Genomic DNA, 27,408 nt, shown 5'->3' with positions numbered 1-27,408 from the left:
TATTATGTTCTGCTTATATACACTCCCTTAAATAATATGAAATATTCGTCTTTGTCTCTTTTGATTAACTTTGGCTTGAAGTCTACTTTATCTGAGATGAGAATTGAAACCTCTGCTTGTTTACATAATCCACATGAGTGACAACTATTTTCCCATCCTTTCACCTTTAGCCTTTTGATATCTTTGCCCATGAAGTGAGTCTCATGAAGACAGCATATTTTGGGGTCTTGCTTTTTAATTCAATCTGCCAATCTATGTCTTTTGATTGATGACTTTAGGCCATTAGCATTCAATATTATTATTGAGATATGCTTTGTATTCTCTGTCATTTTGATTTAGCTCGTTTTTTTTTTTTTGGGGGGGGGGGTTGGTTTTGGTACTAGGTATTGAACTCAGGGGCACTAGACCACTGAGCCACATCCCCAGCCCTATTTTGTATTTTATTTAGAGACAGGGTCTCACTGAGTTGCTTAGCCCCTCACTTTTGCTGAGGCTGGCTTTGAACTTGAGGTCCTCCTGCCTCAGCCTCCCAAACCACTGGGATTACAGGCATGTGCCACTGTGCCTGGCCAATTTTGAGTCTTTAGTGGATATTACTCTACTCTTGTTTCCTACTCTTGAATAATTTAATATACTTAAAATCATATGAGAGACATATTCTATTTTTAGTTTCTCAACTGACCTGGACTGCCTACCATCACTGCTAGAAATAGTGACTACAAAACAGAAATATTAATCCTTACAAAGAAAATTATTCTTTGTAGAGAACCTCAATCTCAGTCTATAGTCAAAGTCGACATTCTCATATTAATTTAGAATTATGTTTTTTCCTTCAATATGAAGTGCAAATCCCTTATGGTGACTGAAGTGACCTGGGAGAGACTCAGAAATTAAATATATAATTAATATATACGTTAAGAAAACTGTCAACTCTTCAGATTTTTTTAATTCATTAGAACAGATATGATATAGTTTACTAAATGTGTCATGCATATTATATGGCATAATAAAGTTATTAAATAGAGTATAATACAATTATTATATGCTTTTGTCTTATTTAGGGACGTAGAAGGTAGTTCTCCGTCCAAATGCATAGTACTTAAAAGGTGGCTCTGGAGTAATACTTCCAAGACTCAGTTGTACCATTTACTAAGAAAAACAAAGGCAGGTACATCTCACAGTTCTCTTCTCTAAAATGCAGATAATAATCATAGTACACATGAGTTGGCATTAAAACCTCCATGTTCTGCTGTTATGTATAATTAACTGGAATAAATAAATAGATAGATAGATAGATAGATAAATAAATCCCTGCATGTTATTTTTAGATAATAGTAAAATGGCAGACATTTGTTTTTAAGAGCAAGGAAAAAGATATATTACTTCCAAATTAACACAAAGAAAAACACAATGAACGAGAATGTAATTCAGGTAACAAAAATAAGGAAGTAGAATATGAAAACATGTAATAAATAAAAAGCAAAACCAGAGAAAAATCAAATTCAGCAAGCATTTAATAAATGTAAGCAGATTGACTTTTCCCATAATGAGAGTATTAGATTAAGTGAAGAAAATAAAATCCAACTATTTTTAAGGAATACACTTAAGGCAAAATGATAACAAAAATGAGAAAAAAAATGGAAGTAAATGAGTATTCAAAGAGAAATCAGGCAAATTCAAGCAAAAAGGAAACTGTTGTTAATTAGCATTGGTTAAGAAATAATTTAAAATAAACTACAATGAATCATTATTAATAGAGTACAATTAACAAAAAAATAAATCATAAACCCTAAATGAACAAAATAATATTGAGAAGAAGTATATAATCCAAAAATTATAAAATATAAGAAACTAGATAAAAATATAATCATCAGTGGGAATTAGTAATCAGAATTTTTCATCTCTCTTAGAATTGAACATAACTATTAGAAAAAGGCTAACTTTATCTCATGAAAATATAAATTAAATCTTATTAATATGCTCCTGGAATTAAAAAAAAAAAAAAAAAGATCAAATCCTTGTCCAAAGAGACAACTTCAACAAATTCTTAAAAATAGAGACTTTTCAAGACCATATTGTTTCATCTTTATCAAATAAAATTAAAAGTAAGGAAGTGATAAAATGTAAATAAAGTAAATGTTCTGAATCACCTGGAAATTAAGAAAATAAAGAGAACCCCAAAACCAAAGAGAACCCAAAAATAGAAATTACAATCTAGACAGCAATGAAAAAGACAAAAGAAAATAATTATTTATCAAGAAAGAACAGCAAAATAATCCAAGAAAATTTAAAATAATTAAAGATTAAAGCTGAAATTAACAGATTAGAAAGAGAAATATTTAAAGTAATACATAAAACAACAACAAAAAATTTCTCTGAAAAGACCAGCAAAACAGAAAAACAAAATCATTTGCAAGGCTGATTGAGAAAAAAAAGAGGCGTGCACCACTACACCCAGCCTTATGTACAAAAAATACAAGCCCAAGAAGAGAAAGGAGACAGAACCATAGAAACCAAATACATTAACAAGGTAGAGGATAACACATACAACTTATTGACTACAACTTTGAAAACTGAAATGGCAATCACTTAGTCAAATGAAAGTAACCAAAATTGGAAAGAAGTGGAAAACTTGAAATAGACCAATTACCTTGGTGCAGTGGTTCCCAAAATTTGTTCAACACTGGAACCACCTGGGATTTTGAAACCAATTTATGCTTAGCCTCCAACCCTGGCTATTCCGATTTAATTGCTCAGGAGTGAGATCTGGACATGAGGACTTTTTAAAAGTTCCCCCAAGTGATTCAAATGTGCAACAAAGTTTGGGAACCACTGTCCTAGCAATAATCAAACTGTAGAATCAAAAAGCATTGGCATAAACCAGAAGCTTATTACAAATGCAGAAGGATAGGTACCACCCAGCCCCAAGAATCAGAATCTGAAATTTAATAAGACCTGCAGAGGATTCTCAGGTACTTGTGTGTGTGTTGGGGGAAGGGGTACTGGGGATTGAATCCAGGAACACACTGAGCCATATCCTCGGCCCTTTTTATTTTTTATTTTGATAGAGTCTCACTAAATTGCCAAGGCAGGCCTTGAACTTGCTATCGTCCTGCCTCAGCCTCTTAAGTTGCTAAGATTACAGGCATGCACGACTACACCCAGCCTTATGTACTTTAAAATGTGACAAACCTGAAACAGAAAGGTGATTAAAGAACAGCACCATATGGATTCACAGCTGGATTTTATCTATCTTTAAATTCCAATGCAATTTAAACCATCTCAGGCCCTTAAAAAATTATGACAAGCTTCATGAATAAGAAAACTTGTACAAGCGTTTCTGGAGACAGCACAATTTGAATCCCTAAACTTGTAACCTACTTCATCAAAACAAAACAAGCAACCACCCAGCCAACAAGAGATTAAACACACATATAAACGCAACTTCAAGAACACTAAACAAAATATCATCAAATTGAATACAGTGTTGCTATCAAAATAATAACATATTATTATCATTATGGTTTATTCCAAAGAAAGAGTACAGTTTACTATCAAAAAAACATATCCTAGTGATAGAGAAAAAAGTCCCATCACCCACAAAAAGATTCTGAAAATGTACTTGACGGTTTACCTAATAATCTAATAACTAATTAACTAATAACTAATCTAAGCAAAAACAGATGAAATCAAAAGTAAAGACTGCAGCAAAATCCAACATCAAATTATTTTTAAAAGAGGACATAAGTGTGGCATTCCTAGGCTCCCAACCTCTTTCCACCAACTCCTCCTATTGTAAGTTTTTAAGAATGTAATCCGGAAAGAAGTCAGTCACAAAAAGACAAATATCATATGATTTCACTTATACAAGATACCTAGAGCAGTCACACAGATAACAACAAAGTAGAATGGTGGCGGCCAGGAGCAGGGGAGAAGGGGCTGTTGCCTAACCTATGGCACAATGCTGTGCATATCTTTGACGCTACTGAATTGTGCACTTCCCAAAGGTTAAGATGCTGGACTTCATGTGTATTTTAAAACAATAGTTAATAAGTGTAATCTGACACTGGCATTTACATCTATAATCTTATTTATAACAATTATTGAGGCATTACTCTCAGCTTGTTACTTTTCTCATGGTTAATCTATATGTGTACCTGTGGGTATATATTTATAGTTATACTTTCCTGTTCCTATTTTATTTTAAATTTTGGGTTATTACCTTGTCAGCTAGAATAGATTCTCAAAACTATTACCAAAAAAAAAAAAAGAGAGAGAGACTCTGCTTTTTGAGACAATTAATAATAAAGAAAATATCTCTATTGCTTTTGACTGGAGGTAAAACTCCAGTACAAAAATAGAATTTTTTCTTTTTTTAAATCATAATTCTAAGTATTCTCAGACAGTTTTTTTTTTTTTTTTTTTTTTTTTTTTGAATTTTAATATTTATTTTTTAGTTATCGGTGGACACAACATCTTTGTTTGCATGTGGTGCTGAGGATCGAACCCGGGCCGCACGCATGCCAGGCAAGTGCGCTACCGCTTGAGCCACATCCCCATCCCTCTCAGACAGTTCTTTAGTTTCTTTTATTTATTTATTTATTTATTTGGTACTGGAGATTGAACCCAGGGGCACTTAACCATTGAGTCATATGCCTAGACTTTTTTTAATTTTTACTTTATTTTGAGACAGGCTCTTGATAACTTGCTGAGGCTGGCTTTGATCTTACAATCCTCCTGCCTCAGCCTCTTGAGCTAGTGTGATTAAAGGCCCCACTATATAACTTACTTTTTGTCTAGGATGATTAGAAAATTATTCTTCTTCATCTATGAAATATAAATACTTCAACAGAATATATTTAGCTACACATCTCTCTTTGTTATTGTGGCCTGGATATAGTTAGGTCTTGTCACCTGCATATTTAGATTATTTTTAGCTCATAAGAATTTTCTTCATATGCCTTTGATTCTGTTTCTCTCCTAAATACTCTGATTTCTCTACAAAAACCTGGTAACAACACTAAATTTTCTAAGCTACCATAACCTTTTTCTCATTCATTTAACTTCTTTATTTCCTATGCTCTGGGGGCAAATATCTTAAGTTTGTTCTCTATAGCAGTGATTATTTCCACAATATCAGTTCTATTTCTTTCTTCACCAATGGAGACTTTAATCATACAAAACAATTTTAGTTTTCCTAGTATTTTTCCTTGTCTCACATGGTACCATGTTCATTGAAGACATTATCTTTTGGGTTCATTTTTAAGTCCTTTTTTCTGAATAAAAAAATTATTTTCTCTGAAATTTTCTTCTAGTTCTTCACTGTTAAAGATATATTTTTCTGGATTTTGACAATGTACCCTTTTATTCTTTGGTATTTTCTCACCAAAGCATATTGATGTTTTGTTTTTTGGTTTTTTGGGTTTTTTTGTTTGTTTGGTTTTGGTACTGAAGATTGAACCCAGGGGTTGCTTTACTTCTGAGCAACATCCCCAGACAGATCTCACTAAGTTGCCTAGGCTGGCCTCTGCCTCTCAAGTCACTGGAATTATAGTGATATGCCATCATGCCTGGTATTGTTTTCATTTTACCTTATCCAGATTTATGATTTGGGGTCAGAAAAGTATATGGTATTCCCTTAGCTACATAAGTCAAGTATATAACACAGAGTGAGAATATGACTACACAACTGGCAGAACTGATCTGAACTCTTGTCTGACCACTTAGTAACTTTGCACAAGTTACTTGACTTTAGTAACAATAAAAATGATGAAGACAAAAATTGTAATAGTAATGTCTATCATTTATTGAGTGTTTATTACATAACAGACTCTGCACTAAGTGCTTCAAATTCTAATTCAGCTCAAAATCCAGATTTGCCCCTTTCTTATTAATGACTTTGAATAAATGATTAAATTCTAACTTCCTAATAATACTGATTTCATAGATTTGAGATGAAGATTTAATAAGAAAGTACATTAAAGTGTTTATGATTCAATAAATGATTATTGATCATGGCAGTAATGTAATCCTATGATGAGTCACGGTTGATAACACAGCTCCTAACAAATTCTAATGGTTGACTGTCCTTTACTAATGAGATCCCACTATAAGGAGGTGGGCTCTTCTCTTCACCCCACCACTTAGATAAGTAAGATTCTACCATGATTATGCATGAAAACACTAACCTTCAAGCTAGTGTTTCAAATGGACCTTGTCTACCAGGGTAAGGTGTCAGAGTATAAATTAAGGAGGCTGTGTCTGGAGGATTTACATTAGGGCACAGAACCAGTTGCTAGCCTTCCTGCACTCCTCCTCACCCTGTCCCCATCTTCCATCTCCTAATCTTGTTGTTCTCTGGCCTTAAAGCCTTCTAAAATTGAAACCGAAATCTTGTACCTAGAAGATGACTGTAGGGTAGAATCAAAGTTATCTGTTTACACTTTCACAGGGAACTAACCCCATTATCTTTCATGAGACAGAAGATGAGGAAAACACCAATTTTTAAATTCTATCTAAATATACTGGCTATATGGTTTCAAGATAAACCTCCAAGACTATAGCAAAAGGTTATCCTCAGTCCAGGTCTACTGTGATCAGAAACATTTTTAAACCTTTTTTAATATTTTACATATCTTCATGGAAATTTAAGTTGAAAAAGTTGTTAGAAACTAAATTGTGGTTAGGCCCAAAATGTAAACTTTATATCTGATAGCTAAGAATAATTATTCTGCTATATACCTACCTAACTTTAAGTCTTACTACTCTTTTGTTTTGTTTTGGTTTGGGTTTGATATGCAGTACTGGGGATGGAACCCATAGTCTCACTACTCTTAATCAAAATTATTAGCTCGCCTTTTTTTTAAGAATTTGAAAAAATTTCTAAAATTTATAAGAAAATATAAAAGACTTTAGAAAAGAGCTTTCAAAACTTATGAGGTTATAGTTATCAAGAAGACACTTCAGTATTAACAAAAGAGATATATAAAGATATGGACTAGAAATAGGCAGATGTATGTGACTACTGATATTTGCTAAAAGTAGTTCAGCAATTCTATGAAGAAAAAAAAAAGCCTTTGCAACAAATGGTACAAGATCGGCTGGATATCTGCACGAAAAAAATAAAGTGAACATCAATCCTTACTTCACACACCATGTGGTACATCCATATGATGAAATATTACTCAACCATAGAAAGGAATAAACTGTTGATACAAAGCATCCACATGAATCAATTTCAAAGTAATTAAGCTGAACTAAAGAAGCCAGGCAGAAATGAATATATGATGTGATCCCACTTATATAAAATTAATTTATAGTGATAGAAAGTAGATCAGTAGTCATCTGAAGATGGGGGTAGACAAAGGGATGGAATCCAAAGCAGTCAGAGAAAACTTAGGGATTGGTGGAAAAGTCATCTTGATGGTAGTGATAGTTTCATCGGTATACACATGTCAAAACTTGTATATGCAATTTATTGCATACAATTATACATCAGTAAAGTCAATTTTTTTTCATCTCCTTCAGCAAATGATGTATAATGGTCGCCAAATTCTCAGAAAGTGGTAATATTTCCACATCATGAAAAGAATCACAACTGAATCAGCAACATTAAGTGTAATCGGGAAAATTCTGAAATTAACTACTATCTGTATCTTTTGCACCTTCAAGAAAGTTATGTAACTAGGTTGCTCATTCATGACCATGTAAACTCTAGCAATGCTACAGTGCACTACTTATGGATTAGTAAACAAAAGCACAAAACTAGCAAATAAGACTTCTCTGTAATTCATCAGATTGGGAGAAAAGAAACCAGATCTGCTTGAACCTGGATTCTAAATGAGAAAATATATTAGAACACTACAATTCTCTATCAGATCCCCCATACAAACATCATCATCAGATCATACTGCACAAGATTAGGAGTTTATAAAAGTCTCCTAAGTTTTCCTATGTGGGATGTAGTTTGCGTACAGAACAGAAGATCACTGTAACTATCTCCACAGAAGTATCTGCGTTCTCTGGCCTGGCCCAGGTTCTGAGTATGAAACTGTTTCCTGTACTACACAAATAGGTTATTTATTTGGTCTATTACTGGTCTAAGCCTCCACTTCATAAATCTTGAACACTGCTGAGTATTGTCTCCAACCAGGCATTAGATGCCATAGATGTTAGGTTTATAAAAAGAATAAAACCCTCACCCTAAGGTGTTAAGAATTCACTAAGGGGAAAAGACATATAAATAGTGATGAAGTACTGCACTAAGTGCTAATGTCATAAAACTGAAGTGTAGAGAGAGCCTGAAGACATGTCACCATGGCAAGGGGGCTCAAGTATTTTAGATGGAAATTACATGAGCAGAGAAGGCACACGGCGAAGGTTAAGGCCAAATACATGGTCCATGGGTATGCTCAATGACATCACAATGATAACAAGTTAGTATTAGCCTAGAGTGGGGACCTTGGACACATATTAGGAGAAAATGAAATAATCAGAATTGCACTTAATAGAGATCACTACAGATCTGTAATGGTATATCAAAGAGAGAATTCAATAATCTTTGACTGAAGGCAAAAATAGCAGCTATAGAGATTAGGATATTATTAAAATGACCTAAGTGAGCTAATTAAAGGGACATAGTGTAAATGTTTGCTTGAAAAATAATTGTACAGCAAGTTTCAGCACCAATTATCTTCTTTTAAAAATATTTTGCCTTCCTCTTTTTAATTATGAACAACCACATCAGTGACCTGAGAGCTCTGTATTCATTCATTCTTCTGCTCCACTGTCTACATGTTTTCTCTCAAAAGCTCAAAGGTACTCCTTTCTTCCCCTATCAACATATGGAAGGTAACACAATTCACCTGGGTTATACCTGGATTCCACTAGGACATATTAAGCATAAAATAGCAGAATGTTTTATTATATCGCAACAAAAATGATCATTTTCTTTTCCTTCCTTATTTAGAAGATACTGTTCTGCTTAGAAAGTTCAATTCAGAAAACAACAGTATAAAATGTCAATTTTTAAACTAAATATTCACTGAATTTAAAACACATACACACACACACACACACACACACACCCCACAAAATAAATAATGGAGCCTGCACCTTACAACTCAGCATACCACTATTCACTATTTATTTCATGTCATTAACAAGTGCATGTGATGATTTTAATGATGAAAATATCAAGTCTGAAAGTTGAATGGCTTTCCTGTCCTCCTCCTGAATACTGCAGGGACATGGACATGCTCAAGACATAGAGTGTGGAGTAGGGAGGGGACTCTCTAGTGGGACCAAGAACTTGAAGATGGTTCAGCAACACAAACAATCATTAAAACAGGAGTTTGACCCTAGTTTTATTGTATAAAATAAAAATGGAAAAGTTTAAGGTCCCTGAAGAGCAGCACTTAAGTCTATAATACTTGCAATGACTTCAAAAACCAAAACCTGCCAAATTCTTCTGTTCTTCTACAGTCAATGACATTAAGCAAAACCTAATACGAATTTTTTTTAAGTTGGTAAGAGTAAAATTACCACACAAAAGTGCCTGCTTAAATTATTTGACATGGTGATGTCCTTAAAGTTACATAAAAAGAAAAGGGAAGAGGGCTGGGGATGTGGCTCAAGCGGTAGCGCACTCGCCTGGCATGCGTGCGGCCCGGGTTCAATCCTCAGCACCACGTACAAATAAAGATGTTGTATCCGCCGAAAACTAAAAAATAAATATTAAAATTCTCTCTCTCTTAAAAAAGAAAAAGGAAGTGTTTTATGGATTTGCTTAGTATCTTTAAATCCCATTCTTCAATGCTGAGGTTAAAAAAAAAAAAACAACAAACTTAAAGCTCAGGTAGCTAGTTACATATCTACATAATATTTTCAACTGCTTGCAATGTATTATTATAATGTTGATCTCTCTTTCTAATAATTCAAGTGGGGGGGGGTGGTATACAACTGCCTTGTACAGGAGAGTGAGTTCAGCAGGCTAAACCTCTGCTGAGCCCAGTGACATTCACTGTTCTGGAGCAAGTCCACCATATCTATGATACAAGATTCTAGCTCTCCAACTGTGAGAAGGAAACTGATTTGCATTCTTAATTTGTAGCTGTATGTTGTACTGAAAAAGCAGGTCTTGAAAATATGGGGGGAGAATTCAAATTGAGAGGAAACATTAAATGCAGACCCTCCTTATAAAAGGAATATGAACTACTTGGGTAAAAGAGCAATCACTAAAATACTGCCCAGAGGAGTAGATACAGACAAAACCTCGCTAAGGAGTATTCATGACTTTTCACATGGGGATTCTGACCCTTCCCATGGGGAATCTAGTCATCCACAAAGAAAGAAAAATGTGTTACAGCAATATCTTTTAAAATTTAACAAATTATAACATATTTACATACAAGCCATCTTGGAAGTTTTCTGAAAGTAGGTGTGATATAAATTAATTGCTTACATCAATATATTAAAATTTCATTTGGGTGATGCATGCACATGCTTGTAATCTCAGCAAATTGGGAGGCTGAAGCAGGAGGATCACAAACTCTAGACCACCCTCAGCAACTAAGGGAAACCCTACCTGAAAATAAAAAGTAAAATAGGATGGTAGTGCATACCATGGTATAGGGCACTTCAATTCCCAGTACTGAAAAAAATTTTTTATTTTAAATTTGAACTCCATGTTACATTGTAACATCACTTCAGATACCACAAAACTTTAAAATGCAGTTATAAATTTAAGAAAAACAAAACCTTGAATAACTAACTCTGGCTGATGAACTAGTTAGTCCTTCCATCATAGCACTGTGAAAGGACAGTTTGTTTTACTGTATTCAAATTGTACTATAACCAAGTACTATATCAAGTCATTCCCTAATCTGTACAAATGCATAGAACTTGACACTTGAGAAAATATAGCAGAGAGGGAAGATGGGGGCTGCTGAGCTTCAGCAACTGCAATAATGAAATGGAGGAGCACTTCTTCACCAGTGATCTAACCCACATCCTCGGAAACCCTCAATTTAGCATTCCCCAAGCTCATCCCCACTGAGGCACAGGTCACTTAAGATTCGCCTCCATCATCTCCTTTGTTGCTGTCTGCTGCCCCTTTTCCCGGTAGCTGTAGACTCTGTGTCCACCCCCAGGGACTCGAGTATGCCACCCACACTGGTCTCTCTGGAGACGCAGACTTGGTCCTCTGGAGCATCCCAACACAAAGGTTTCTCTTCAGAGCAGTGGGGGCTTTAAACATGTTCCAGGCAAGTACAAACAAGTCAAAATTTCTCATTTTATCAAGAGGCAATGTTCTACAAAGAATTATATTATTTGTCCAGGTTGGGGAAGTAGAGAAAGGGGAAGAGTACTAATCATGTATTAGAATTACTGACATGACTTTTTACCCATGCAAAAGTTCATTTTAACCTACATTTTCTGATAACTAATTAGGATCTTGCACAAGTCACTTAACCCCTTTGCCTTGTTTTTATAAGTGAGGAAGTTGAACTGGCAATCTATAAGCACTTACATCTGATATTTCCTTAAACAATGTTTCTGAGAATACTTCATATAAAATATGATATTGATTATAGTAGTAATTTAGTCATCTAAAATTATCTGCGGGAGGTGACATGTATAAACAAAGATTTACAATATAAGCAGTAAACATAATTAAAGCAGCGACATCTAGTCCTACACAGGGCTACCCAACAGATACACAGAACACTTTGGTTTTTGAGAGGTGGGATGGATTCAAGAGAACTTTCAAAGTGTTCAAAGTGAAGAAACAGGAAGAAAGAGGCTCCTGAGAACACAACCATGAGCCATTCTAATGGAGGGTATTTGGGTAGATTCTGGTGGCTCCAAGGAAAGAAAGCCAAGTCTGAGAGAAAAATAAATAAATTTAACTTTGGAAATGTTAAATGTGAGTTACCCGTAAGACAACTAGGAAAACACGCCTGAAAAGTAGTTGGGAACACAGGTTCAACGCATTAGGAGACAGATCTGTTCCAAAGGTATTCATTTTGGGGAAAAAAAAAAAAATATATATATATATATACTTTTAAAAATCACAGGAGGTACTGAAGAAACATAGAGGATTAAAGAAGAATCTGATTAAGAAAAAGAAAGAAGTCATCAGAAGCAACTAAAAAACCCTAAAGATTTCGGGATTAACAGGGGAGGTACCATTTTCAAAAGCAAGAGGTAAGTTTTAAACAGAATATGGTCAACTAAATCAATAAATACTCAAGAATACAGAAGCCAGAACACAATGGAAGGAGTCACTGGACTCCATGTATAATGTGAATTTAAAGAGAATCATTCAATGGGGACTTAGAAGCCCAGCAGCAGGAGAAATCAAGATGAAATTTCAGTGTTTCATGCCATTTCATGAAAGGAAGAGAGATGAGACACTGGTTGAAGGAGTTTGTTTGAATAAGGTTATCAACAGAAAAAGAGGTAAGTGGAGGCACTAAGAAGAGTAAAGTACAGACCAAAGTTTCAATGGGGACAGAAAAGTTGGTGGTTTTAGAAAGTAGGCAAGCCATGGAGAGGCAAGTGGAAACAATATCTATAAAATGTTAATGCAAGGGTCTACAGATAGTTACACCCGGGGAAAGCATGCATTTGTACTCTTTCTCATGTCAATATCAAAAGCTATGTAACAAAAAGTCATTCTACTATTCCTTGATGCCCAAGACATGCAACAAAATTTACTATCTAAAAACTACAATTCTACTCCATCATGAGCTTGAAAACACCTGTGAGTTTATTGTTGGCTTTTGCCTCCTTTTCAAAATCTCTAACTATCCTAGACTAACCTCCTCAAATCTAACCTATCACCTTATCTTGCCCTGTAACTTTACTATGCCATCTTAAGTCTTTAGAAAGTGCAGTATAAAAAATCAACACATTTGGTTCCACATGAAATGATACCTTCTACAGGAAGTCTTTTTGATCAACCCATCTGGAAAAAAAAAAAAAAGTGAGATAAAAAACTTCACTTTTATCAAACACCTGCAATTTTCCAGGTATACGCTCCTCTTTGCTCCTCACAGCTCGAGTGGATATGATGGACTGCACTGAATTTTGGAGAAGTTGGCTAACTTGCTCATTCTCTTCATGGCCACTGTAAAAGATGGGGCCGTGGTTCAGGGGAAAATGGAGTTCCAAAGTTCATACTCTTTCTATTCTACCACACTCCCTCCAAAGGTGGGAAACAGGTTTCATGACTCTGAACTCCCATGACATTTGAGTAGCAGCACTAAGTAATATTTATCTCCTTCATATAAATATAGTAGTGCATGTGTTTACAGACAAAAAAGCTTGGGAAGAGTGAGGTTCACATGTAATTCACTTTGAAAAAGATCTTTCAGAACATCTAATCTAATGTCATGAATGTAACAGATGCTCAGCAAATATCTACTAAATGAAAAATTTACCTATGGACAGCTCTTTTTGAGTTGTTTATGGTTCGTGGTATGAGATGGCGTATATTCCCAGCTTCCCAAGGCAAATGTCTATTTCTGCTCCTAATTTTGAGTTGACTCAATCCATATGCTCATTGCCCGGAATGCAATATTTCATTCTAATTCTGAACTCAGTAACCAGTGGGCAATTAATATTAATTTGTTTCCTGGTAGAATAGGTGATTTAAGAAATAGAGGGAAATCTTTCAGGACCTTACAGGTTATATCTAAGTTTGGGGGGGGGGGCTTTTTTTCAAATTAAATATTATAAGTAATTAGGGTAGATCTACAGTAGAGGCTAGACATGGTGCCATCTGCTATACAGACTAATCTTTGAAGAATGGGTTATATATAAGCACTCAGAACTTACCCTGCAAAAAATAAGTAGCTGAGGGCTATTATGTACCCTTCTGGCTTTTTAAGACTAATTTGTGAATAAAACCCTCCCTCATCATCTCCTCCTATCTTTGGAATCCTATCCTAAATTTGAACATTTAAGGATTTCATTGAATGTGATGTCTCCAAACAAGTAAAAAGATAAAGAAGAAAAATGTTTCTGCAACAAAATCTGTTAAGAAAAAGTCCTTTGATTTTTGATTGGCACAGACTTCATTCTTAAATTACTTAAAAGCTTTACTAACAAAGTCAAGTCTTAACCGCTGTTTACCAATCCTTTCAATGTCTTTCTATTTACACTTTTATGAATAGAAAGCCTGTTTATAGTTTGTTGTGTATTGTCTAGTGCCAAGGTTTAAAATTACTTCTCAGTATCATTAAATAGTACATTTTCTCCCATTAAAAAAACAACTTGATTCTGATAGATATAATAAATGAGGACATGAGAAGGAATAAATATGAAGTTAATTGGATATGATTCTTGAAAATTAGTGTAAACCTCCTTTTTTTCTTAAAACTTGAAACACAATATTCTAAGATAAAACATGCTATATGAGGGATTATACAAATTTATCTGCCTTTGTATGCAAATAGCTAAGAAAATGTTGTATTATTTCAGTAACAATTAAAGTTCTAAGATTTGAAAACATAAAGTGAAAAGTTAGGCAAATATAGGTCCTAGTGATACCAATAGATGACAGCTACTACCGAGATGCTAAGCTACTGTTCGTTCTCTCTCTCTCTCTTTCTCTCTAACTTGGGATTGACCCAGGGGCACTTTACCACTGAGCCACATCCCTAGTCCTATTTACTTATTTATTTTTGAATTTTGAGTTTTTTTTTTTCTTTTTTCTTTTTTTTATTATTGGTTGTTCAAAACATTACAAAGCTCTTGACATATCATATTTCATACATTTGATTCATAATCCACGTAAATCAAATGTATTTTTGAATTCTGAATGAGAGTCTTGTTAAGTTGCTTAAGCTGATCTTGAATTTAGGACCCTCCTGCCTCAGTCTCAGACTCCCCTCTCACTGGGATTACAGGCATTCACCACCATGCCTGCCTGAGCTGTTTCCTTAATAATTATTTAGTTGATTTTTATGAGTTTCATGATGCCCTTCTGTAGGCTTCAATTTCAGTATCTATAAAATAAAGATGGGGAGAGATTGAGTTCAAAATTTTTATGATTTAAAAAATTTGTTAAGTTCAAGACAAAAATATTGTTATAGTTAATAGGATCCTTCTTGTTTAATTTGTTCAGTTATTTACTTAGTCCTGTCCTTGTTCCAGAGAGTATATTTTAGACACACTCAATATGTGGACCTAATGGCACTCAGAAATTTTACCAAGCTACATGCAAATGCCAACACATAGAAAGCACATGTACCCAAAACCTGCAAAAAGGAAAATATATTAAATCCATGTCATCCCAGGTAAGAAAATTCTTGTTAATGAAACTTGAAGTACTTCAAAAATTTACATCATAAAATTTTCAAAAACTGCTTTAGGATTCAACATTTCTTTACTATATTACCAATCAAGAGAGAGTTCCCCACAAAACTATGGCCTTTCTAGTTTCATCTTGGAACTGACTTAGGCAAAAAATACAACCTCTATATTTCCTTGTTTTCCTTGGATACCAACCATTTCAGCATTAAGCAAATTATCCAGTTTGGGAAATCTAGAAGATCACAGCCCAAGGAATGTTGAAACACAAAATAAAAAAGCAAGTCAGAGCTAATTTTAAAAGATTACAACCCAATCAATCACACATTTCCTAAATGTAGTGGTGGAGTTTGAAATACTGAAAATAAAATTACATCTGAGTCCATGTTCCAAAGTTAAGAGTTTACCCTTGTTTAGTCCATGATAGTTGGGAGAGGACTCTTGTAGTTTTATTGTTTAGGAAGGGTTAGCTTAATATTCAAAAATAAGTAAATGAATTCAGACATATAATTTCTGGCTCTGTTATAAGCACAAGGGAGATGTGCATCATTAAAAAGATGAAGTGGCCTAGTGCTTTTGACCAAAATAACTATTCCATGTCCTTGGGTGCCATCAGACTTCTAGAGTACTTTGGCTCTAAAAAGATAATGGTGCCCATGCCTGCCATCTAACAAAGAATAAAAACAAAGCATTAAGTCATAGATGGTTTAATGAAATACCCTAAAGAGTATTTGATTATTTTATAAATAGCAAATACCAAAAATACTACTTAAATGATTTTAAAATAACAAATATCAATATTCCACCTCCCCAAAATGTATTGATTTTATTTGCTTGCACGAAAATACTAATTCCAATTGAGAAAACACAAGTTAAAACTAAAGGTCTATTGGGCTGGGGTTGTAGCCCAGTGGTAGAGCACTTGCTTGCCTTGCATGCATGAGGCCCTGGGTTCTATCCTCAGCACCAAATAAAAATAAATAAATAAAAATAAAGACATTATGTCCAACTACAACTAAAAAAAATATTTAAAAGACTCAAGTTCTATCGACAGAGGTTCATACTACAATACGAAGAACTTCAGAGTCACCCTTCAGAAGTTCTCAGTCAGCAAGGAATGAGCCTGCAAGTCAGACAGCCAGGTCTGCTGCTGAAGAAAAGCCAAAGGGGAGCAGGGCTATGTGTGGGTATACAGCTGCAAGCATTTGCACTCATAGGATGACTGGATGGGATTCCACCTTCATGTCAATAGTCAGGAACAGATTTCAAAGAGCCCATATCTCCAGAAGGACTTGGATTTTTGCTCTCGCTTCCCAAGCTGTTGGGAAATAAACACAGGAATAGATGGTAGCAATTTCCATGGGCTGCACATTTCCCAGCAGAAATCTACCAGTGATAAAAAAGTGTGGGTAATCAAGGTGATGTTTTTCAGAGGTCAACTTCTCTTTGCTATAACACTGAAAGCAGCAAAGTGATTTGTCTATTTCATTGCTTATGCAGTGGATTAAATTTTCCCATAAATGGATTGTGCCTTCTCAAGACACTGAATCTCAACTTTGGAGATTTCACATTTCAGCGAAATTAGGAAGATGAAAAGAGCCTCCTAAAGATAAATTATGCTCCAAAACACCTAAGACACTTATTTGTATGAAAGGAGCTTTAAATACTAATAATTTAATCCCAACTGACTACAAAACAAAAACCTTAATAAGCTCTAATATTTTTTCCACTTTAAATTAGAAAATAATCTATATTCCTAGTGGCTTTATTTATTTCTAGGTACTACAAAAACAAACTTGTTTTCATCAAAATTTCCTTAATAAGCTCTAGGTTAAGTTCAAAATCTAATGATACACAAAGCATGTCAAAATGATGGAATGCTTCTGAATGATCAAAGAAAATTCTAATTTTATTCTATTTAATTTTGGTTGAATGTGTATTTGACAGTTGCATAATATAGTTTTCAAAAGTTTTATTTCTGAGGAAAATTCAACATGGAAAAAAATCAGAGGTGTTGCACCTCAATTATTTCTGTTTGCCATATTGCATAAAAACAGAAAAATTAAGAGATCTACATTGAATATAGCAAAGGAAAAATTTAACCAAGCTTCTGGACAAAGATTGAAAAACTAAATTTTGTCATTACGTAACTATACAAAGGTTATTCATCCAGCTCAAGTAGAGAACATTTTTAGGTGCACATAATTCCTTCTGTACATGTTCAAAATGCATTTCAACAATAAATGCTTTATTAATTTCAATCAAGCTGCCATTCAAATGCAAAGAACATATCCTTTGTTTGGTCTGGCTTATAATACTTATCAACTCTTTTTCTACCAAAGCTATTTCCCTCTCATTCTTTGTAAGATGAGTAAGGAGGCTTTTGAAAAGTATTTAGATACAATTCACTTTTACTCAGAAAAAAAATAGTCAACTAAAAAGAAGAAATCTTTGAAAAATTAAGGGACATTTTAAGTTAATAAAATTTTCTCAACTTTGAAACATTTCTAACAATATAAACAATTTGCCTTTTTGGAAAAAAATAATTGAATAATTCTAATCTTCCATTTACACAAAAACAAAATAATAAATTTAACTGGTATTTACATTTAGAATTGTTCAGTTTTTTGTTATGTTTTGCTCTTAATAGCCAATTTGTGGATAAAGAAATATCAACTTAATATACCTTTTAAATATGTATTTAATTAGAATTTTTGTCTTTGAACTACAAACCACTCTTGATATACATTACAATTTTGTCTAAAATAGTAAGTTAACTTTTGCTTGGAACAAAAAAAAAAATGCCTTTCAAGTGAAAATAAAGAACAAAATAGAAGCAAGACTCAGAAAAAAAATAAATTCTTTTTCGATTTTATATTTTTACTTGTATATCCATTTGCTGTATCTTTCTAATATCATTTTAAGAGAATACTGATCTAATACGTTTTTGTGCAATTTTGGGATTCTTTAGGTATTTGAACTTCATATTAGCCAAGTATTGTGACGTGGAAAATCAAATAATGAAGGATTAAAACTAAGTCTGCCTGAGGAAATAAACTTATATTTATGATTTTCTGTAATTTTTGTGGCTTATTTTTGAGAGAAGTGATAGATGAGATTATCTGAGGAGGTGGGAGGCAGGTGTGTGGACTGCTTTCCATTGTCTTGTGTTTTGTTTTGTTTTCATTAGTTTATTCTTAAAGCATTTTTTTTAACCAAAAGTTATAGGTGTGATTAAAATTCTTAAAATAATGAAAAAAACAGAAATCCTTCACTGCACTAGTTTTATATTATTTTCTCAGGAGAAAAAACACTGCTTGTAAATGAAAAGCAAATGCTATATATTCAGATTTTAGAGCAACAAAAACCATGAAGATGGTCAAGTTATAAAAACCCATTTTCAGATCTGGAACAGCTTCTGAAAATAGAGGGTATTTGGCATACCTTGTACTAAAGGAAAAATCCTACTTTCATTATTTCCTGATTCTAGGAACCCAATAAAAACCTTATGGAATAAAAATCCTTGCAAAAATCTTTTGGTGAAAACATAACCAACCACCACCACCAATAAAGTAATGAAAATTGATGAATATAATAAGCTAGAGAAAATTTTACTTTTTCTCCTGGGTTAAAAAAAAAAAAAAAGATTAAAAGGTTTATTGGCTTTTCAAACAGCAATGATTTTTAGTACCTAAAAGGTACACAACTAAAATATACACACGTTCACTTTTAAAGAAATATGAACAAAAATTAAAACATTGGTGATTAGGTAAATACTGATGACGCCAATACAGAAGTATTTGCCATTGCAAAGGGCTTAAACACAATCACATCTTGTCCCAATCATACCTGCCTGCCAGAACAAAATAGGCAGCTGACCAATTATGGGGTGTTTATCTATACAGTGGTACCTTTGTTCTCCAACAATGTCAGATTGCAAACGTCCTGGAACACATATTTACCTGGAGGATTCTTGGCAGGATCATTGTGGCTTGGACTTCCTGATTGTCCAGAATCTGTAAAGAAATCACAGAAAATGTTTTCTTTTTAATTTGTTTTGAAAGAATTTCACAATCCTCAGAAGGACTTAAAAAAAATAAGGTACAACAATGAAACTGAGTGTTTAAATAAAGTATCCTTTCCCAAGCCTTTTGATAGCAATATTTTATTCATCAAACCAGATGAATATCTACACATATTTCTACGTCAAAAGAAAAAAAATCAAGTATTAATCCATAATATTCTTGGGATAGAGCAAGGCGTTTCTGAAACAAAAGGTCTGGCTACAAAGCAACTAAAGATGTTTTGAAGGTTAGGCAAATATCAAGGTCAGTCAGTGGAAATATGAAATAAAGCAGATACATTCCCTTAAAAATGCAATCTGAGTATAATTAAACATGCTTTTTAAAAACCCGAAAATATGTTTTTATTCAAAGAGTAAAATACACAGAAATGAGAGCCTGCTTTTCCAGGATTTCACACGCATGTACACATATCCACTCCAATAATCCCCCAACCTACTGGAACTAGGCCCAGAGTTGTCTACATCCCATAATAGCAATCAATTTGCAAACACCAGGAAAAGCATAAATTACTAGGTAGAAACCAACATGCTTTTGTGGAGAGCAAATTATTGGATCGATTTAATTTCCATCTGTGATAGATGGACAGATTTTTCAGATTAGGAGGAAGAGATCGATGTAGTTTATCTGAATTCGCTATTCCACATTATCCCTCATGGATGCTACAGAAAGGAACCTAGAGGATATACAACTGTTAGACAGCATGCCTTCCCTGGCTGATCTCACACTGTAGTGTTTTGCTCACCCTTTTGCCTCTGTGTCCCTAGAGCATTTATCTGCAGCATTTGCCCTGTGTTATTATACCCTTACTTGCAGGTTGCTTTGTAATCTTCTTTCATTGGTTCTAGTATTTAACTTTCGTCTCCCCTACTAAATTGCATGCTCCTAAACAGAGGCAAAGATTCTGCCTACTTCTTTTGTGTCTTTCTCAGTATGCTGTTTGTGGCTGTGAGTGTACTAGGCTTGTAGTTCAGTAACAGAAGAATAGATGGCTCAAACTCAGCAGCCTTCCTTGCTTGCCTAGAAAAGACAATCCCGAATTAGATAGTACATTTCACCAAAATATGATAGGTGGGGCACAGAAGACTGCTCTGTCATTGACTGCCATATAGTAACAAGTGTCTTCCCTAAAACCTTGTCATTATACTTAAGCCAGGAAAGGTATTTCATCTTGGTTAAGCTGAAAAGTCAGATGCTGGGTTTTTTTGTTTTCATCAGGGTTATTCTGTTCCTCCAGGTGAATGATTAACACACTGCAACTGCTACTTCTACTATTAATGCAAGAACATCCTGCTGGTTCCTCCCCCAGTATCAAACTTGGTTATTTACTTCAGCCCATTGCTACATACCTGGTAGCTTAGATTTAAGCCTGGAAGCAGAATTTTACCCTTCATCTCATTTCCTTGTCTTTTAGCTTTTCCCATCCAAAACAGATTTTGTGAAATCTTAGCAAACATATTTAGTGATTTCCACATTGTCCTCCAACTAGTTCCTGATTTCAGGAAATGGAAGTATGGAAGTATGGAAATAAAGAATTGGAAAGAACCACTCTTGCATTCCATGCTCTGACTACAGTCTCCTTCAGACTGGTGCTCTTGAAAAATCTCACCTCTCATCTCCCATGAATTCTTCTATTAGTTTTTCTGGAATTGAGATCCAGAGAGCAACCTTTCCTTTAAATATTAGACATCTTCCATGCTCAGAGTACAATCATTACATGAAAATAACAACCTATACTATTTTGCTACAATCTTGGCTATTTTTGCCCTGATTTCCTCTGATGGATTCCTTTCAGCATTTATACTACAATTACAATTCAATTTTTCAAGTGATTCTAACATGGAGATGAGTTCTTAGCAATGCATTACATACCCACTGACCAGACCCTCAACTGTTAATTTTTCTCTCTACAGCTACCTCACATTTATGAAAGTCTAGATATGCATAACTAGATATGACACAATATAAGGTACGTTAAAATTGTTATCTTAGGCAAGCTGCAGCAGCTGTCTTAATTCAGGAGTTGAGTACATGAGCTTTATTATGTTCAGTTGTATCGATGACAAAGTGGCACCATATAACTTTCCCACTATCTGTGGCTAAAGTTTGGGTCCAGTAGAATAAAGAATGAAAGTCTCTTCCATTCCTAAGAAAGTATTCAGTTAACACAATGGCATCCCCTATTACCACAACATCCTACTTGGGATTTTTTTTTTCTTTAATTACTTTCTGTTCCCATTTCCAACTGCAGGCCAAATTCAATTGAACAAATAGACTTACAAAGAAAGGGAAGGGAAGGGAGAAAAAGACCCACAAGTATTTGAGAGAAAACTGAGTGGACCCTAAATTTGAGTCATACATTGCTTTCTGTAACAATTCCACTTTCTAAAATGATCTGGTGTTTACTAAAGCGCAATGACAGGTTCTCTTTCATACTCCAAAGCCTGTGCCTCTCCTGAAGCCAAAGAGCATATATTGTGTCCCCAAAACACAGAAGAGGACCCCTATGCAAGCAAATACAGAACACTTAGTTTCAGACAGTAAATACTAAAATTATTTAAAATCTACTGTTAATTCTTATGTCACCTTATATTGGTCACTTAATTCCAACTGCTGGAAAAGGAAGTAACCAGGGAGTCGCAGTTGGCAGAGAAACCAAAATGAACTGTTATTGTGGTTGACTTCAGAGAAGGAATTATTCAGACCACATCTAAAACCCTCCAATTCACCACCTAGGTCAAATTACTCTATACTCAAAGGTTTTATTTAACCACTTCCACCACTTTGCTCAAGTTTCCCTACCGTGTGTGTGTGTGTGTGTGTGTGTGTGTGTGTGTGCGTGCATGGGTGCGTCTAGCATGCTGGAGTGAATCCTGGCTCTGTCCCTCATAGTTGTGTGACCCTGTACAGAATTACAAAGATCTCCGATCTCTTGGAGCCTTGCATTCTGATCTTGAAAACTGCAATCCTACTGCCTACTTCAGATCACTGCAAAGATCACAACATATCATGCATCAAACCCTGGTCCACACAAGTCCTACATAATCAACAAATGAAAGACACTATTAAACATGAAGCCACATTTTAAAGAAGGATTAGAATTTTTAATGGACTAACTCTCAGGAAGAAGAAGAGAAAAGATATACAAATAATCTGTGTCCAGTCCAGTGGTACATCTAAAAACGTCTGTTAGTGGATCTACTGAACATGGAGATGTGTTTGCCTGCCTGGGATTGCTATGTAAGAGGGTTAGGCCCATGCTTCCCACCCCTGCTTCTCTGTTTCTTTCTCTCTGTGTGTCTTTCTTTTGGAGATGGGATTCACCATGTGGCCACCAACTTTTGGGCTCAAGTGACCCTCCTGCCTCAACCTCCTGAGTAGCAGGCACCAAAAGTGCACACCACAGCACTCTGTTCTCTTTATTGTTTACAAGTGTGAATTTAAACATGAATTTATTCTTTTAGGAAAAGAAGACAATGAATGAAGAGAGTTCTAAAATTCAATCAACTCCTCCCTCTGCCAGGTTAAAGATTTTTCTCCAAGAATCTGGAACTGTTCACACCGCTGAAAACTCTTATAACTTTTCTTCAGTCCTTTTTAAAAAGCAGTCAATCTTTTATGGCTATTCTAATGTCTTAGCTTTACCCAAGGAGTGCTTAGGCTTTCCTAATGAGCCAGTTTTATGGAAGACCCTGGGATACCAAAATGACCTAAATGGCCAGGGTCATATGCATTTCCCCTCTCTGAGCCACCTGCTCAGACACACTGCTGTTTGAGTGGTCATGATGAAATCTTGAAATGACCCAATGCCAAATGATCCTGCAGTTCCTGGGAACTTCACCTTCCCTCCCTTTACCAATGCATTCCAAACCTGGTTCAGAATTGAAAAAAAAAAAAACTTTTAGCTATTCTCTCTACCTAAGCAGGAAATTATAATTATTGTCATTGAACTCTATACACAACTTGACGTGTTAGAGAGAGGCTGATTCTAACTCAAATGTAGCTTAGATTCTCTCTGCTAAACAAAGAAAATCCTAATGTTTTCCAGTTAGCCTGGCAGAAGTAAAAAAAGATAATATAATAAATATAAGATAATAAATAAGTAATGGTGTATAAAATGTTACTAAGCACTAACTTTCTGGTGTGAATAAAATGCAACTCTCTGAGGTGAGTAGATCATCAAAATTGGAAAATATTTCATTAATGTAGATATCAATTAAAAGAGAAATCATGAGATTTATGGAGCACTGTCTATATCCAAATGCTTAGTACTGTGTGACACACACTCCTTTTTTCCATTGTGCTTATAATTTTCCTTTGGTTTATAATAATGGTCTTTAAAGTATTGTTTTATAAAATAATATAGAACATATGCCTTCTAGAAGTTTAAAAATGACCCAATGAAATAGGAATGTACAAATTAGAAAATACTAGGGAAAGGTAGATCAGTGGGTACTAAGTTATGGTCAGATAGGAGTAGGAAGCCCTGGTATGCTATTGCACGATAGGATTATTATAGACATCAATAGTGTTCTATATATGTCAGAAAGCTAGAAGAAACTGTTTTGCCCCATAAATATTTATAATTTATTATTTGTTTATAAGTTAACAAGTAATTTAAATTGAAAAAAAACAAAAACACTGTGATACAAAGGAATATATATCCAGAAGAAAAAATTGACTCTTCTTGGTAAGGGTGGGCAAGAATACATCATGAAAGATATCAGATGGAAGTCACCCTAGAAGTGAGGTCTTGAAAAATAACATGATCTCCCAACCTAGTACATATTTCACTCTGCTACCAAGGCAATGTTTATAAAACCCCAAACTGATTAGGCTAAATCCCTGCTTAAAAAAAAAAAAAAAAAAAAAACTCACATGTATTCCAAATACCCACAGAAAGAACTCCAGTTATTTAATGTGTCACTAAAGGTAACTTGATCTGGCCCCACCAACCCCTGAGTCACACTTTAGCCTTCTGGACCCTTGAGTGTACCAGCACTCATGCCTCAGGGTCTTGCACAGAATGCCTCTAACTGCTTTTTTTTTTTTCCTCCCTTAAGTCTTCATATGAAGGTCATTCCTTTTTGACTTCTGAACTCCATAATGGCAGAGATGCTGCGCTATTTAGTCTTTTAGCCTTAAGTTTGGGGATAATGCCTTGGCACATTTGGTAAAGCCAAATAAAAACAACTGGTCTATAAACTACAGATATGCACAAAGAAGAAAGACTAGGTATGCCACTCAGCACAAAAACAATATTAGAAGTCATACAGATAAACCTTTTGTGGTAAGGAAAAGGAACAGATGCGCGCTTCCCAGGCTGAGTGTTCCGGGCTAATGTAAGGGCTGGTTCTGCTTCCCTCCTTCCCAATGAATATTGAAATAATGAAAAAAAAAAAAAAGAAATGAAGAATGAAACTGGAGTGAGGGTATGAGATAAACTATTCTGCATCAGGGATCAATTTTTGCTCTTCTGCAGAGTAAGGAGGTGTTTACTGGGGGTCCAGGAAGAAGGTCCCCAATTTGCACAGAGGTGGCCAAGAAGTTTTAATGACCTACATTATATAGACTACTTTTCTATTCCTGAGTGAAGCTTATCACAGGGGCTCATTTTATTCTCTGATACCATGACTTGAGTACCAACAGGAAAACCAAATTTGAGAAACACGATTTTAATTTATAGTCACTTGGGTGCAAAGAAGGGACTGAACAAGGCAAATTTTTTTTTGTCAAGTCCCTTCTAACTCTAAAATTATATGATTCTAGAACAATATAGCTTTTATATCAAGGGATATCAGAAGAGTAAATGAAACCCAACCGGTAACCTGTTAACCTACAGATAGCTTCTTGCTAGAACTAAAATTAGTCATCATGTCATAAAGAGCCCTTTGTCATATTCCTTTGCCTTAAGCAGGTGAAGAAATAGCCCATTGTCAACTAAAGAATACCAGGAGATTTTTTTTAAGGGTTAGAACAGTCTGCTTCTTTCTCTCTAAAACATTATTAATTGCTAACATACTAGAATTGTATATTTGTGCAAATTCAATACATAGCATGCCAAAAAGAATCACTTAAGAAAGGAAAGTCAAGATATAAAAAGCAAAAACTTGAAGGATGGGATACAAATGCACACACTTTATACTAGGGAAACAGAAAAGACAAAAACATGTACTGTTTAAAGATGGGGAGAGACTGCTTCTCCTTGGGCAGGTCTTCCTCCTTCACTCCCCTCCCTCCTCCCCACAGCACTGTATCTTGCTCTTGACAGTTCCCTGAGTGTCAGGACTGATTTCCCTGGGATTTGTAGTGAGTGAGCTTTATATAATCACAATTACTATTACATAATTTGCCATGTTTTTTTTTCTTCCAATACAGTGACAACACTATTTCAGTTTTAATGGAGAGCTGGTTTATCAACTGGGGTGACACAAAATTATAGTTTTACAGTATTTTCTTTTCCTTCTATTAAATGTTTATTAAAATAACACAAAGATACATGGGAAAACCAGGTAAGTGCCCTCTTGTCTTTCATAAGTGTGTGGGAAATGCTCACTGATTCTTTCCCCTTATCTCCCTGTATCCCTCCTGCTTCTCTCTACTCTTGTCTCTTATTGGGAGTTCACGTCATTGCAAAATTTGGTTAACAATCTATATGTGGGAAGCATGAACTTTATTACTTGCTAATGGAGTCCTTGACATGTTTTTGCTGAATTTGTATCCCCTCCCTTAAGCTCAATTGTGAGCAAGAAGAGAAATCAAACTTCTCTAAATACTCTTGGCAGAACCAAAATAATATTTGGGAAATATGGTTTTCCACATATTTTGAATGATGCCTTTCAATCTATTTTACTTCATGTCTGAAGGCTTGTACCTTCAGTTACCCTTTCTATTGGTTAACAATGACTTTTAAATATATGATTTAGCAAAACTCAGTTTTAAAAGAACTTACTCTGTTGAGAATCCTTACAGATAAAGCAATTTCATTAACCAAAGGAAAATATAGAACAAAAGAGTCAATATGTAATATATCCTATTCCTTATCCATATATATTCCACTAGTTCCCTTATTAAACTTTCTTTAAAGAGTCACTTTTGCTTTACAGGAAGATTAGATTCCAAATTTCATATCCCAAGGATTAAAATAAGGATTTGTTTGGGCTCAAGACTAAAATTTGCCCACAGGGAATTAATTAAAAAATAAAAAACTTTTAAAAAGACTACTGAAATTTAAGGGAAAAAAATGTCAAATGGGTATGAGAGCCAATCATGCCCCATAACAGGGGACTACTGACCAGAGCAAACAGGAATACAACTGAGGAAAAGTGTCACCGTGCTGACATCCAAGAGCAAAGAGTTGCAGTACTTCATCAACTAGCACCAAGACCAACAAATGAAGTCTAGGATGGTTGAATCTGAGCTTCCTGCCCTAAGACTAAGTTCAATGACCATTTACTGATCCAGGGATTGAGTGAACCAAAGGTCAAAATCAGGATCACCTACACTTCTTGCTTGCATCACTTTTAACCTATAGAATACAAAGACACCACGCTGGTCATTGTCAAGATTGCTAACTTTCTACAGTGTGTTTTCAATTAAGTAAATAAAATGTGGTAATTAAATCAAGATTGCATAATATGTTTTTGATTTGTAATCTCATTTAAATTAATTAACTGACTCAATTCTTGTTTAGCTTTTAAACTGGCCTAGTTAGGGAAAGAGTCCCTGGGAGCAAATCCAGTTTTCTATCTTTAAAAACAAGGCAAAGCAATCTGGCATACTTAAAAAAAATTAAATGCACCAGCATAATATAAATACAGAGGCAAGGGTGTTAAAGTAGGGGAGGGAGGAGTTTTATGGCATGATTTTGACTAAAAAAATAGTTCTCACACTAGAGAGAAATAAACTAAAACATTATTTATTCAAAACATTTCTTTTCCAATTTTATGAAGATTGCATGTTTGTTGGAAGCAAAACATTTCCAGCTGTATTTTAAGTTTCTGAAGAG

General features: G+C 34.7%; 1 protein-coding gene across 13 annotated transcripts in view; it reads right to left on the bottom strand.

Moving 5' to 3' along the window:
* Positions 1 to 27,408, bottom strand: part of Nfib (nuclear factor I B) — a 232,832-nt gene that overhangs the window by 78,243 nt on the left and 127,181 nt on the right. For all 13 annotated transcript variants that reach the window (XR_007340890.1, XM_048783950.1, XM_015502588.2 and 10 more), the window contains exon 3: positions 19,281 to 19,334. Coding sequence is in view for 12 of the 13 variants with exons in the window: in XM_048783950.1 (XP_048639907.1) it covers positions 19,281 to 19,334 (54 nt within the window). In the remaining variant the exon portion in view is untranslated. The remainder of the gene's footprint in view (positions 1 to 19,280; positions 19,335 to 27,408) is intronic.

This window comes from Marmota marmota, unplaced genomic scaffold (assembly GCF_001458135.2).
Source record: "Marmota marmota marmota unplaced genomic scaffold, marMar, whole genome shotgun sequence".
NCBI lineage: Eukaryota > Metazoa > Chordata > Mammalia > Rodentia > Sciuridae > Marmota > Marmota marmota.
Note: the sequence above shows the minus strand (reverse complement) of the source record. Positions and strands in the feature narration are given on the sequence as shown.